Source organism: Ceratotherium simum, chromosome 7 (assembly GCF_057802395.1).
Source record: "Ceratotherium simum simum isolate JZ-2026a chromosome 7, ASM5780239v1, whole genome shotgun sequence".
In the NCBI taxonomy this organism is placed as follows: domain Eukaryota; kingdom Metazoa; phylum Chordata; class Mammalia; order Perissodactyla; family Rhinocerotidae; genus Ceratotherium; species Ceratotherium simum.
In genome coordinates, this window is record NC_141906.1 from 34,754,196 (window position 1) to 34,768,744 (window position 14,549).

The following is a 14,549-nucleotide window of genomic DNA, read 5'->3' on the forward strand; positions in this document are numbered from 1 at the left end:
TGTTTGACTCTTTCCACCATCCCAAGACTTTCTTTTATGCCAACTTAGCATCTGCCCCATATGCTCCATGTGGATAACTGAGAGCCACCTCCGTAGCAGTGCAAGACACAGCTCCATCTTCTCAGGGCTACTTTTAAGTCACCCAAATGTGTGTGAGGCCAGGAGACTTGGAGGTAGGACTGTTACCCAGGAGTCAGACGAGCGCCACAATGACAGGCGATGCTGACAGGCAGACATGTCTCTCGGTGAGTCTGACGAGGCTCATTCCTGCCTTCTGCAGTGTCACTGTGAGCCTACATGACAATCTACCCTGTGGAAAGTTCTTATTTGGGGTTTGCTCTCTTTGGGTGGTCCGTATAGTCTGAAAATCCCCTGCACTCTGTCCTTGCTGGCAGACCTTCTGCTGGGGTCACCCGGCATCCCAGCTACCAAAGCCAAGGCCCCTGGAATGCCCATAGAAGTGAAAATCTGAAACTTGTCCTCTTCCAGGTTCTTTGTCTGATCAAAATGTTCTCAAGACTTCCCATTGTGACCATCAAAGTCACTCAACACAGTTAGGATGATGTCCTCATTTATTCTAAGGATAAGCAGACTATGGTGTTCAAATTACTCTGCCAAGGTTTAAATTTTCCCCCCAATTACTTCAGTCTGTCATGTCCACAGACTACCAGAGTAACTGCTGCACTTTGCTAGAGATGAAGGGAGTTCAGGCTTTTGCCACCTGCCCCACCGTTATTAATGACTGCCTCTCATTGTAACTGATTACCCCCAATCACTTACAATCACACAGGATTCATTTGCCATTGAGCCATCTGAAATTGACACGTGCAGCTTACCATACAACATGCAACAAGGCAGAGGAGAGACAGGAAATTCTCCACTGGTTGGCTTACCTATGTCTGAAATCTTTATTTCTGACAGAAGACAGGAGAGCAGGGAATAGAAGAAAGAATGAGGTGTTAGCAGCAGGGTTAGAAGCATTATTAGCAGCCTGAAAACTTGACAGCAATGGTACTGTACAATACTATAATAAATAAAGACTTAGCAGCTCTGACACTCATATATTTTATATTGGATATTACTTGTCAGTGAGCTCACTTACAAGCAGCTACATATCACAGAGGAGCCATGGTTTCACCTGCACCACTATTGCTGACTTCAGGGGAACAGGATGAGGCTGACATGTTGCTGTTTTCACCAGGGCTAAGACAGAGGCTGGGACAGTGGATTCCCTCCCCTGTATAGAGACACATTCCTAGAGACACACATGTTCACTGCGGTGTCTCTGTCTGTGTGCATGCTGCCCTACAGAGAGTTATCAAAACTTGTATAGCCCACTACCATCCTCCTCATAATAGGATACAGAATTGGAGATATACTATAATTAGAAGGGAAGGGATGACACAGAGAAACAGGCCTGAGAAAAAAGACTGGAATAAAATATATCAAGATGATAACATATTAATAAATTTAGTTTTCTTTCCAAATTTCATTTACTCTTCCCTTCCCTACCCACTGTCTTCCATGATCTCCCCGCCACTGTGGAAGGGAGATAGGGAAAAGTTGGATCTGTTATTCGAAAGATGTGAAAATGGAGGCCCAGAGAGGGTAAGTGTCTTGCTTGTACAGCCTCTCCGCCAAGGTGGGCTGACCCCCTAGTCCATGGCTCTTTCCATCACAGTGCAAGAGATGCAAAGACAATATAAGCAGTTGACTGAAGCAAATGCACTCCAGGGTTCCTTCTTTCTTGACAGATGCTTATGCCAGTCAAACTCACAAAAGAGAGAAGAAAGGCAGAGAATATTCCACCGGGGGCCTTGTTCTCCTTCAGCCTGAGATCTGGTTTTCTGAGTCCACAGAATGTGAGCTTCTGATTCTTCTCGTGGCCGAAGAACCTCTCCTTCATTGGTCCCTGTGTGTGCGGGCGAATACTAACACTCTCCTCTTGAGGGCCGTGATGGCTGTCGGTCAGCCAGCAAGCCTTCCTCTCCTTTCACAGGTGCACTGCAGAGTGAGAGTCTTAGTAGGCACTTGCCTCCAGGGAAGAACTTAACACGGCATTAAGCCAAAGTGGCCCTCATTGGGCCAGGTGACAATACTTTGGCGAGGCAGAGTTGTATGATGGCCTTCTGGATTTGGATCTGCCATTCTAGAAGCTGGACCTTGGGCAGGTTCTTTAAATTCCCTGAGTCTCCTTTTCCTTGTTTGTCAAGGGCAATAGAAATAAATACCTCGCAGAACTGTTATACTGGTAAAATAGCAGGGGCCTCGCAAAAGTGCGTTTCCTTTTCCCCTCACCACTTTAGAGGAACGCTTTCCAGTTCAACGGCCTGTCCTGCTCACATGAACCCCAGCCCAGGAGACGGGCAGATCCCATTCCCTAAAGCAGCTGTGAGCAACTTAGTGCAATTTTTCCTGCAAGGGAGAGTGGGCTCCCCGTCTCTAACCACAGCTTCTCTGTAACCCTAGAACCCAACCTACGACAGTGCTCCGGTTCTAAAAAGATCTGGTTTAGGGAGGCATAGAGAAAATCCAACATATCAGGCCCTTCCCTGAGCTGTAAGTGCAGCTGGGCTCCATCACTCATGGTGAGGATGGGGAAAAAGAAAAGGGTGACTTGGTGGGCTCTGGTTAAGAGCAGAGTTGCATAGCTGATTTTAGCCTATGGGCCTCTGTATTGGGCAGCTAAAGAGAACTGCCACTAACTCTGATGAGTCTTAACTTGGGAACACTGGCACAGGGGCCTTGTCCATTATGCCATCCCTTGTCCTTATATAAAGACTCATGTGACTCATTCCAATCAGTTTGGTGCTAGGAAACAGAAGATTCAAGGGCTTCCAAAGAGTCTAATTCTTGGTTGCTAGCAGCCTTCTACCTCACCTGGACACCAAGGACATCTCCCTGTTCCGAGAGTGGCTTGTCTTCGTTGCAGAGCCTGGTGGAAAGCAGCGCCTGCTTCCCCAGAGCCCCCAGCTTACAGTTTAGCCTCTGAGCTCAGAAGTGAGAAGTCCCAGAGTCTGACAGCTGACAGGTGAGGCTCTGTCCTTCCCCCTTCTCTGGGCCCAGTGGGTAATGCCAGGTGTGCCCAGAGGATGGCAAAGGGACGGCATTACTAGGAACTGTGAGGGAGGCATCAGCTTACATACCTCAACTCCAGGATGTTGGTGACGTTCCCAGAGGGGAAGATCCTTCGGATGTAGTTGAAATCTCCCACATAGAGGCTCCCGTCGGAGCCACAAGTGAGGGCCACGGGGGCCAGGAGCTTATTGCCGTCAGCAAGGCCATTGCAGCTGGGGCAGGAGATGCTTCTCCGGCGCCCATTGCCCATGATGCTCCCGATGACAGGTGGCTGCTGAGACACGAACTGGTTCTCCCCATTCCCTTTGTGCAAGATGCCTGTGACAAGGACAGAAAAACAGAACCACCAATGGAGCAGAGAATGGCTCTCTTCTGCGGCCGACCAGAGTCACCTTGACTTTGCGAGGAATGCAAGATCTCTGCCTGCCATTTCCAGATTCATCTCCAAAGGCCACCTCTCCCCCATAATGAAATCCAGAGTGCCGTGAACAGGCCATACTGCTTTACTGACTGAATTCTCACAACTCTGTAAGATAGGTACTATTGTTCCCCCTGTACTAACAGGGGGAACAGGCTAGGTGCTTACCTGAGATCACATGGATGATAGTAGAAGCACTCCTGATCTGGGCTCTCAATCCTTCAGCTTCACTCCTCTCAGACAGATTGCACACATCTCATGTACCTGGTCCATGTCTGTACTACAGCAAGAATTCTCTATTGCACTTATTGCACTTATGTCTTTTTCTCTCTTTAGACTGATACCATTTCAAGTGCAGAGACTATGTCTTTTCCCTTTCTGTACCCTCAGTGCCCAGCACAGAACCTGACACAGAGTTGATACCAACAAATGTTTATAGAAATGCATGAGTGAAACTCAGAGTCTCTTCTCACCAAAGTAGAGTCAAGAGACCTGGGTTTTCACCTCATGGGCTGATCCCAGATCTTGCATAGGTCCCTTCACTGCTTTAACTGCCCTTGGGCCTCAGTTTCCCCACCAGCAAAATGAAGGGATTGACCTTGACTTGTAAGCTTCATCCCATATCTATACTGTTTCTTTTCACACCCAGATCATCCTTTATCTACTGCATTATTGCCACAGCTTCCCATGGGACTCTCAGCCTCCTGCCTCACCCCTTCCAGACTGAAGCCTGAGTGAGTTTGGTTTTTTATGGTCACAAGAATCTTTTCCCACACTGTCAGTTGTGTTGGCTGTGTCCTTTATTGAACAGATATCTTCCATTTTTAGGTAGTCTAACCAATCATTTTTCTACTCTAATGTTTGTGCTGTTTTTAGGTTTTAGGGAATCCTTCTCTGAGATCATAAAGGTATTCTGTATTTTCTTTATTAATTTTAAAGTGTTATCTTTCAAATTTAGATCTTTAATCAAACATTATTTTATTTATTTTGTATATGGTGTGAACTTAATTTTGTTTTTCTCCACACATTGAGACAATTTTCCCAATACCAATTCCTAAAACACCTATCCATCCTCCACTGATACCTGATGCCACATCTGTCATATACCAAGGTCCTATATATACATGGTGTGTGGCAGAAACTTGTAGTGTTCCACGGATCTCCATCCTATCCACCCTGTCCATATTTTGAGTTACAGAACCTCTGATGTTTAGCTGGGCATATGACTATCTGGAACTGACTAAAATTCCCATCCCTGTGTGTAGCTACATTCGGTAGGTGACTAACTGCTGGCCACAATGGCGTGGAAGTAGAAGTGGTTCTGGCAGCTGCTGGGAGGTGTCCTTACAATGGAACAGGCTTGCTCTTAGTCCTTTCCCTCCTTCTTGCTGGCTGGAAAGTGGGTGTGAAGGCTGGAGCTGAAGCGGTCACCCTGGGCCATGACCTTGGGGATGGAGGGCTGAGGAGAGCAATGAGAAGGGAGGAGCCTAGACCTGTGACCCTGCAGAGTGCCAAACCAGCCCTGGACTATCCACCTCCAGACTTTCAGGTGGGTGAGAAACAAACGTTTTTGTTTTTGAGGAAGATTGGCCCTGAGCTAACACCTATTGCCAATCCTCCTCCTTTTTTCTTCCCAAAGCCTCAGTAGATAGTTGTATGTCATAGCTGTACATCCTTCTAGTTGCTCTATGTGGGACACCACCTCAGCATGGCTTGATGAGCGGTGCATAGGTCTGCACCCAGGATCTGAACCGGTGAACCCTGGGCCGCCGAAGTGGAATGTGCGAACTTAATTGCTATGCCACTGGGCTGGCTCCGAAACAAACTTTTAACTTGTTTGCAATTCTGTTATTTTGGCTCCTCTGACACTCATGGCCAAACCTAGTCCTAATTACTGCTCACAGTTTGTGAGTGACAGAACACTCCTTGTTCTGTCCCATGGAATCTATTGATCTGTTCCTGTGCCAGCATCACACAGTTTTAGATATTATGATTTTCTAAGATAGCTTAATATCTGGTGAGTGCCTCTTTTTTTGTTCTTAAAGATTGCCTTACCTATTCATAAATCTTTATTCTATCATAACTTTTAGAATTAGTTTGTCAGTTTCCCCCCAAAACATGTGGTGGCTTTGATAGGCATTCATTGCATCTACAGATTAGGCAGGAGATATCTGACATCATTGCCATATTTAGTTGTCCCATTTCAGAACACAGTCAGAGTGAGCTATCTAAAACACAGATCTGATTGTGTCACTTGCATGCTTTAAACCTTTCAGAGGCTTGACCTTTGCCTCTGGATGAAGTTGGAAGTGCTAATCTTCTTACCCTGGGCTCTGGCTGCTCAAGCCCCCAGCTTTGGCTTTTGCTAGCCCCTGCATTTCACCCTTTGCTCAAACCACAATGAACCTTCTCTCCAATTACTCTTCTTTCAGGCTTCAGTGCTGTGGCACACACTGTGCTCTCTGCTTAGAATGTTCTCCCTACTTGATACACAGGGCTAATCCTTTGGACCCCTTGAGACTCAGTTCGGGAGTTCTCTCCCAATGGCCGCCTTGCTGAACCAAGAAGCTGGGTGAGGTGCTCCTCTTCTCTGTGCCCACAGTGTCCCCTGCTTCCCTCTGGGATGGTGCTGTCCATGGCACAGCATGGAAGTTGCCTGGGGAGTGTCTGCCTCCGATCAGCGTGCACTCTTGAGGCCTTTCATTTCTGCATCCCCAGTGCCTAGCAGTGACAAGCTCAGAGCAGGTACCCATGGAGTATTTGTTGACTAGTCCTTCTGACCGACTGATCACATATGAGCCTATGTAATTGGAAGCGTGCATCTTTTGTCCGGCTGGGCACAAAGGCTATGAGATGAGTGTCACACCCCTGGCCTGGCTCCTGGAAGTCTATTAATCCACTCACCACTTTGGATGTTGAGGGCATGATGTTTGTCCAGGCTCCATCCTCCCAGTTTGGAAGCATCAATTTCATAGCCCTGTAGCACTGCTGTTCTTTTTTCCCACAGGATCAGATCTGGGCAGGACTCATACTCATAACCCACAGAAACTGTAGAAAACAAAAGGTACAAAATGCATAGGTAAGGAAAGCCTCGTCTTTGGCTTTCAGACCTGCATGCAAGGCCCTGCTTGTCTTTGTAGACGAGGACAAAAGGGTCGTATTTCTAAGGGGGAATCACATCTATGTGCAATACGAACACAGGGATGCTGGGCCTCAATATACTTTTTAGGAAGAGTGATTGTACGTTATTAGGAAAAGTTAAGCAAATGTACTAAATACTTTAAAAAGGACCCAAGCAAATCAATTCTAGGGAAATAATCTTTAGCATGGAAAACACTTCAGGCACAAAAGTCTTCACTGCAGCATTCTTTATAACAGTGGAAAACTGGAAGTAATCTAAAGGTTCAAAAGGGGTGAGAGGTTGAGCAAACCAAAGTGTATCCACTTGAGGAATATTACGCAGCCACTGGAAATTATGGTCAAGAAGACCACGGGGTGACATGGAAAATGCTTATGAAAAAATGCTAAGTTGAAAGACTGGCTCTATACTGTATTATACCTGTGTTAAAAAAAAACAAACTATACATGAAAAAAGAAAGAAAATTTAAATGTTAACAAGTGTTTGCATTTTCTTTACAGAATATGTATAACTTTATTTCTGTTTTTTTGTCCATTTATCAAAATTTTATTAATGAACACGGCATAACTTTGATAAAGAAAAAAATCCAAAATCATTTGTAATGAATACATGGAAAAGCAGCCCAGTTTGGGTGCTCTGAAAGCTGAAAGTTGCTCTGAGGTCTTAAGGCTTGACAATTTCCTGGTTTCACTTTTCTTTCATAAATCCAGGCCTCTGTAGAAGGTCCCTGGGAAGCAGGCTAACCATGGCAGGCTCCCTGAGGTTGGGTTTGGAAGAAGCCCTGTACCTGGCCTACGGAAAGGAATCAGCAGAGACGGGAATGCCATTTCTTCCAGGTATCTTTCTGCGCAGACATTTTCCAGTGGGCAATATTCTACCACACACTCAAGACAGGAATTAACAATTGCGCAGCCCCTTAAAGTTTCTTTTAGGTGCCATAAAAGATTGCTGGCCATCTGTGGAAGGAGGGGAATGTGGCTGGAAGAGGTCCCTGTGACCTCTTCCCTGTGACCTTGAGTCCCTTAAGCAGCCACTATGCCTCCTACTGGTCACCTGTAATCTCAGGAAAGTGAACTTCAGCCCTTGACGTCTCACTGTGCAGACACTTCTCTATTTAACTGACTGGGGGGCACTAAATGTGCCCATTTCATCTGAAGAGGTTGTAAAGCTTCGTTTTTGAAGAGACAATAAAAATAGTTGGGTTTACAGAGGGGATCGCGAACAGTGAGAGATGGCATCTTTCCTCCCAATGTGCCCTTGTGGGGTAGGGTGGGATGCAAAACTACAGAGAAGATCTGGGATAAGCCCAGCTCTGTTCCTTCCTTGTGCATCCTTTGGAAGTCACCTCACCTCTCTGGGACTCAGTTTTCTCATGCAGAATTTGAGGACGATTTCCGACTCCCAGGGTGGTTGTGAGGATGAACTGAGATCCCAACGTACAAGGGAGCACATCACCTAAAGCAGGTGCTCAAACATTCTCCTTCCTTCCTTCCTTCCTTCCTTCCTTCCTTCCTTCCTCCCTCCCTCCCTCCCCTTCCTTTCCTTCCCTTCCTTTCCTTCCCTTCCTTTCTTTCTTTCTTTCTACAATATTGCTCCTTCTCTGCTTCCTCATTCTGCCTTTGCTGAATCTAGAAGGGGAATGAAATTGGAGTAGGGTTCAAGATGAGAAGAGATTTCCTGGGCTGTTAGTGCTTGGAGGATTAGCCCTGCAGGGGTTAGGACTGCTGGCAGTCCAGTTCTGAACCCTTGCTGGGGCCCTTCTCTAATCCGGAAGCTGAAATGAGCATAGCCAGCCCCTGAAGTCCAAGGTCTGTGTGGGGCTGGGACTCCAGGTGAGACTACAGCCACCTTCTGCTTCATCTTAAAAAAGGACAGCAATAACAGCAACAGAGACAACCTCTCTGATTGGAAATGAGGTAAAGAGGCCCAAAAGCCTTTCTGATGAAGGGAGAATCTTAGCTCCTGCACTTCAATAAAACTGAAGAAACTCAGGGGCTCCAGACTCGCATATTTTTTGTGTGTGTGTGAGGAAGACTAGCCCTGAGCTAACATCTGATGCCAATCCTCCTTTTTTCTGCTGAGGAAGATTGGCCCTGGGCTAACATCCGTGCCCATCTTCCTCTACTTTATACGTGAGGCAGCCACAGCATGGCTTGACAAGCGGTGTGTTGGTCTGCGCCTGAGATCAGAACCCGCAAACCCCGGGCCACCGAAGCAGAGCGCACGAACTTAACCGCTACACCACCAGACTGGCCCCCAGACTCCCATATTTTTAATGGGTAAGTTAAGGCCTGATGGCTGTGGGGGCCAGGGCCATGTCCACATGGCTCTATCTCTGTGGCATAGCCTCTCTTAGCCCATCAAATACCACTACCACCACAGTGCTTTTCAAGGGCCTTTTTGGTTTTGTAACTCTTTTTTAATGGTTAAGTTTTCCACATTTAGGTCTTTGAGTACATTCTTTTTAAGTCATGGATGGTCACTGAAAGGTCTTGAGAGCCAACTAAACCTTAGGTATTTTTTCTTTTTTTTGTGTGAGGAAGATCAGCCCTGAGCTAACATCCATGCCAATCCTCCTCTTTTTGCTGAGGAAGACCAGTACTGAGCTAACATCTATTGCCAGTCCTCCTCCTTTTTTTCCCCTTTTTCTCCCCAAAGCCCCAGTAGATAGTTGTATGTCATAGTTGCACATCTTTCTAGTTGCTATACGTGGGACGCCGCCTCGGTGCGCTCCTGGGATCCGAACCTGGCTCGCCAGTAGCGGAGTGCACGCACTTAACCCCTAAGCCACAGGGCCAGCCCCAACCTTAGGTATTTTTGAGAAGAGGAAGGGAGGAAGAAGAAACAAGTGTGGTGGAAAAAGAGCCCGGTCCCCACAGTGCTATTGTCTCTCTGAGGATGGTGTTGAGTCCCGTGGCTGGGAGGCTTACCGAAGGCTTCTGAGAGCCCAAACACCTTCTGGTTGTAGACGTCTGTCTTGTCCCAGATGAAATAATAGGACAAGTCTGGGGCTGCAGCAAACCACTTCCTGAAGAGGCGCCCCTCAACTGCCACCATGAGGTGGACCTTCATGAGGTTGAAGGGGATGGTAGGGTGGGTGAGGCTGATCCTCAGGACAGATTTGTAGCCAGGGGTACGGCTGCTCAGGTAGCTCAGCCTCATCTTGCAGCCAGAGATGGAGATTTCCTCCTGCAAAGCCTGGAGAGACAGATCACAGCAAGTGATGGTCATGGAGTCACCATTGGAGGGAAGATGGCCACAGCCCCACGTACTCTGGGTGTTCAAGAGGCAGAGGAGGAAGCAGAGAGGGAGGAGGGGAGAAAGGGAGAGGAGGAGCAGGAACTAGAAGACAGAGAAGAAAGAAGAGGGGGAAGCAGAGCATGAAGAGGAGTAGGAGGAGGAGAGGGAAAAGGAGGAGAGGGAGAAAAGGGAAGAGGAGGAGGGACACAGAGTCAGAAGGCCTGGTTTCAGAGGCCAACTCTTCCGCAGCACAACCCCGCCTCACTGAGCCTCAGGTTCCTCCTCCGTTCAACAGGAAGGACAAGGCTCATCTCATCGCATTATTTAGAGGAACACGGAGGACAATGTGTGTAAAATACTTATCATAATGTCGCCTCTCATTCGCTAGCTGTGTTATGCTAGAAAACTCATGGAGGCTCTGAATCTCAGTTTCCTCACGGGATTAGTGTGAGGATTGAGTAAAGTCACACACATAAAGTGCCCAGCACATGACGGATACTCAATAAATGTTACTAAGTGGGATGATGGTGCTGCTGGTGGTGGTGCTGCTGGAAGCATGGGGTACTATGAAGAAAGACCTTTCCCTCAGACTAATGGACTGCTTCTCTCTCAAAATTTTCCTAAAGTAAGATCTGTTTTAAATGGTTTTCCTCTTCAGGAAAGTAAACAGAGACTATGAGATGTTGACCAAACAATTAGGCAGGGTTGAGAGCAGAGGCTGCCAAGGACCTGTGGCTAATACCCCCAGCCCATCCGTAGAAAGAGGTCGAATCGGCTACACGGAGCTTCCGTGCTCCAATGCTCTGCTAGATGAACAGAGCAGTGGGGAAGGCAGCATTTTGTCTACTGGGTGCAATGGGCTCAGTTCCAAGATGGAAAGTTTAAATTAATGCCAGGGTGCTCAGGAACATGGCAAAAGCAGAGAACTTTTATCAGCTTGATGCTCTGGGCTCTGTTTTAAGAAGGTGACATTAAATCAATTGAGGCTAACGTATCCATTAAAAGGACAGTGATTATTCTATTCTCATGTTCACAGAAGAACTGGGCCTTCAGCAAGACAGCCTTTTCCTTTCTTTCCATTTCATAGATGGGTGTGAAACTCCCACCCATTCCCTATTCTCTTGAACACACAAAATTTCAGGGGTTGGGCCTAAAGCAAAGCAATCTTCTTAAGTTTCAGCTTACAAATTCTAGGCAAAGCAGGCTCCACACCGTAGTAAACCACAGGCAGAGTTTAAGTGCCATCCTGATGCTCTCACAGATATTTACCTTCTTTAACATACCCTTTAAAATTTACATCTCCCAGTACTTGCAAAGGCTAGTCAATGACTGGGAAAACCCAAGAGTGTGTTTTCATGTATTTCACGAATCTGATAATAAGCAAGGTTTCTGACCCAGCTGGGCTCATAGGCACCCAGCCCAGGGAGCGCTGTAAAGAGGGTGGGACCTTTAACCTCATTTGTTCCAAAGTTCTTGCTCCTGGGAAAATGTCTAGCTGGAGCTGAACCAGGGTTGAGTAACAAATTACTTCTCTCCAGTAAGCTCTGTCTCCACTGACAACCACTTCATAAGAAAGGTCAGCCTGGTAGTTGAGACAGGAGACAAGTGCTGAATCTCTGAAAAGGAGGGAGGTTTCAACCTGTGGGTGCAATGAGAATTTCAAAATGGTTGTATTTCCTTCTTGAGGGCTGGCATGTGAAGCCACTCAACAGGGCACATGCAGAGAGATGTGTTTGCTCAGCCAGGCGTGAAATGTACACGCGAAAATGGATAAACTCCCTGCTCCTCCATCACTGGCAATCCATTAACATGCACATCTCGGGAGCTCTCATCAGGCAGAGGAGACGACTGGGGCTTCTCCCTGCCCTGCCGTCTCTCCTCTTCCTCAGGCCTTTGTTTCTGCCATTAGAAATTGGGCTGGGATGGCGGAAGAAATTCAGCTCTGCACAGCTTAACGTTAGGCAAAGAATCTATCTTGATTTCTATGGGATTAGAATGCATCTTTCCAAATTACTTCCTTTTAATGATAATTAAGTAAAGCACTTGCGTGTACAGATTTGAGCCAAAGCAATGCTTAACTGGCATGAAGGCAGCATGTGTAAAATAATCTTAACAATAATAGCTAAAATTTACTGTGTACTTACTGGGTGCCAGACATTGTGCTAAGCACCTCATGTACACTTTCTCATTTGATCTTTATTATGATGCTCACTATTTGGGACCCTCTGTCTCACTCCTGTTGGTAGAACCTATCATCATAAATATTTTTAACAGAAATAATGAGGGAGGGGGACACTGGAGTTTGGGGATAAGGAAAGAAGTGAACTGGCTGGCGGAGCAGAAAGGGAGTGGGAATTTATTATATGCTGGAGTGTGCCAGGCAGTTTACAGTGCTTGGGTGTCTCAAGTGTGTAAGAGGGGTGGCCATCATATCCTGACACCATGGCTGCTGTGGAGTCTGGCAGCTGGATTCTGCACTGTGGGCTGACGGGGTCTCTCTTTTCCCTGTCTCTGAGATCCTCCTGTGCCCCGCAAATGAAATAAAATCATGGAGAAAGGCAGTTAAGGAAGCTGGGTACCTGAATTTCCGGAACGATGGGGCCTTTCTCTGCACAGGAGCTGGCGAAGGATGTCAGTGGGGATGGAGACACGACAGGGTTGGGGCGGGCGAAGTTGCTCAGGTCACAGCTGGGGATCTCATTCTCCTCATGTCTCATGATGATGGTTTCCATGACAAAGAAGCGGTCCCAAGGCAGCCAGAGGGTGTGCTCCTGTGTGATGAAAGGTGCCCGCTCGAAACGCAGGATGATGGAGATGCCGCCATTTGTGACCAAGTCAAAGCTGTTTGGGAGGGCAGGGTTGAGAAGGAGAGGACATGGGGGAGCAGAAAAAGCAGGAAACAAGAGGTGAGGCGGAGGAGAAGAAGCAGGAGGAGGAGACAGACAAACAAAGGAAAAAAAATTATGCCAAAAGGTCTGGGCACTTGTTGAGGAGGCTCTAAAACCTAAACGACTTCACTGCAGCCACAAACAGTAACAGAGATCCCAGAAAGCATTATTTTTTTTTGGAAAATGATTACCATAGAGAATTTGCTGAAACCAAATTAATAACCACTGCCATGGAAAGCGCTTTCATTTGCCAGGACACGGGACTGCTGATGAGTCTCTGCTATGGTGCTTCCGGTACTTAGGGCCTCTTAGAGCTGAAGCCCAGCGAAAAGTCTGCAGAATCAAGTGGAACAAGCCCTGCCCTGGTGTTAGGAACCCTAAGCCTTGTCATGCCTCTGCCATGAACTACTGTGTGATCTTGGGTTAAGTCACTTAGCCCCTTTGATCCTCAATTTTCTGATCTATAAAGTGTAAAGGTTCAAAGGGATTATTCTTAAATCACTAAGATTCTATGACTCTACAGCAATTTTATCTCTGATTATAGTAGATTACTCAAAACAGCCCTTTGGAATTACAAAATAGCTAAGCAATTTAGAGATAGGCACAATTAGAATCACAGTATATTAGAAGTGAAATGGGAACGAGAAGTCTGAGTCCCACCCGCCCATCTGAGATGAGGTCTCCATGACAGCATCCCTGAGAGCTGGTCACCCAGCCTTTGTTCATGTTCATTGTCCGCTCCAATCTGACGCTTTAGTCTCTTACAGAATCACAACGAACGGGCCATTTGGTTCCTGCTTCTACACTTCCAGTGACGGGGAGCTTGCTATTTCTATAAGAAGACTGTCCCATCTTTGGTTAATTCTGACTGTTAAGACTTTTTTTTTTTGGAATTGAGCCTCTGCTTATAGAGGAGAGGGAACTGGTCCCTCTCCTTATAGCTCCTTAGCCACTGGCCTTGTTCTACCTGCTGGGGTGACTTCAAACTAGTTTGCTATTTCTGCCTTTGACAGTCCTTCAGGACTTGGAAACAGTGATCCTTTCCACCTACCACCTCCTGGCTGTGATGTCTCTTTGGACAAATTCCTTTTAGGCATTATTTTAGGATGCATTTTTAAGGCCTGTCCTTCCTCATCTTGCTTCTTTTTTTTGTTGAAGTATAGTTGACATATAAGCTCTTGACATTGGTCTCAGCAGCATTTTTTGGATCTGTCTCCTCAGGCAAGGACAAAAATAAACAAATGGGACTACATCAAACTAAAAGCCATTGCACAGTGAAGGAAACCACCAACAAAATGAAAAGGCAACCTATTGAAAGGGAGAAGATATTTGCAAGTCATATATCCGATCAGAGGTTGATATCCAAAATATATAAAGAACTCATACAACTCAACATCAAAAAAACAATCCAATTAAAAAATGGGCAGAAGACCTGAATAGATGTTTTTCCAAAGAAGACACATGATGGCCAACAGACAAAAGATGCTCAACATCACTAATCATCAGGGAAATGCTAATAAAACCACAATGAGATATCACCACACACCTGTTAGAATGGCTATTAACAAAAAAACAAGAAATAACAACTGTTGGCAAGGATGTGGAGAAAAAGGAACATTTGTGCACTGTTGGTGGGAATGTAAATTGGTGCAGCCACTATGGAAAGCAGTATACAGGTTCCTCAAAAAATTAAAAACAGAACTACCATATGATCCTGCAATTCCACTCATCTTGCTTTTTGGATGGAGAGCTCCTGCTACCTCCTTGCCCAGTCAGAATTCCAGCT

General features: G+C 46.4%; 1 protein-coding gene across 1 annotated transcript in view; it reads right to left on the minus strand.

Annotated features, from left to right (window-relative positions):
- Positions 1-14,549, minus strand: part of TENM4 (teneurin transmembrane protein 4) — a 404,318-nt gene that overhangs the window by 54,477 nt on the left and 335,292 nt on the right. Inside the window, exons 18-21 of the mRNA XM_014790360.2 lie at positions 12,455-12,716; positions 9,566-9,833; positions 6,401-6,544; positions 3,147-3,396 (exon numbers count right to left, since the gene is read on the minus strand). Of these exons, the coding sequence (XP_014645846.2) occupies positions 3,147-3,396; positions 6,401-6,544; positions 9,566-9,833; positions 12,455-12,716 (924 nt within the window). The remainder of the gene's footprint in view (positions 1-3,146; positions 3,397-6,400; positions 6,545-9,565; positions 9,834-12,454; positions 12,717-14,549) is intronic.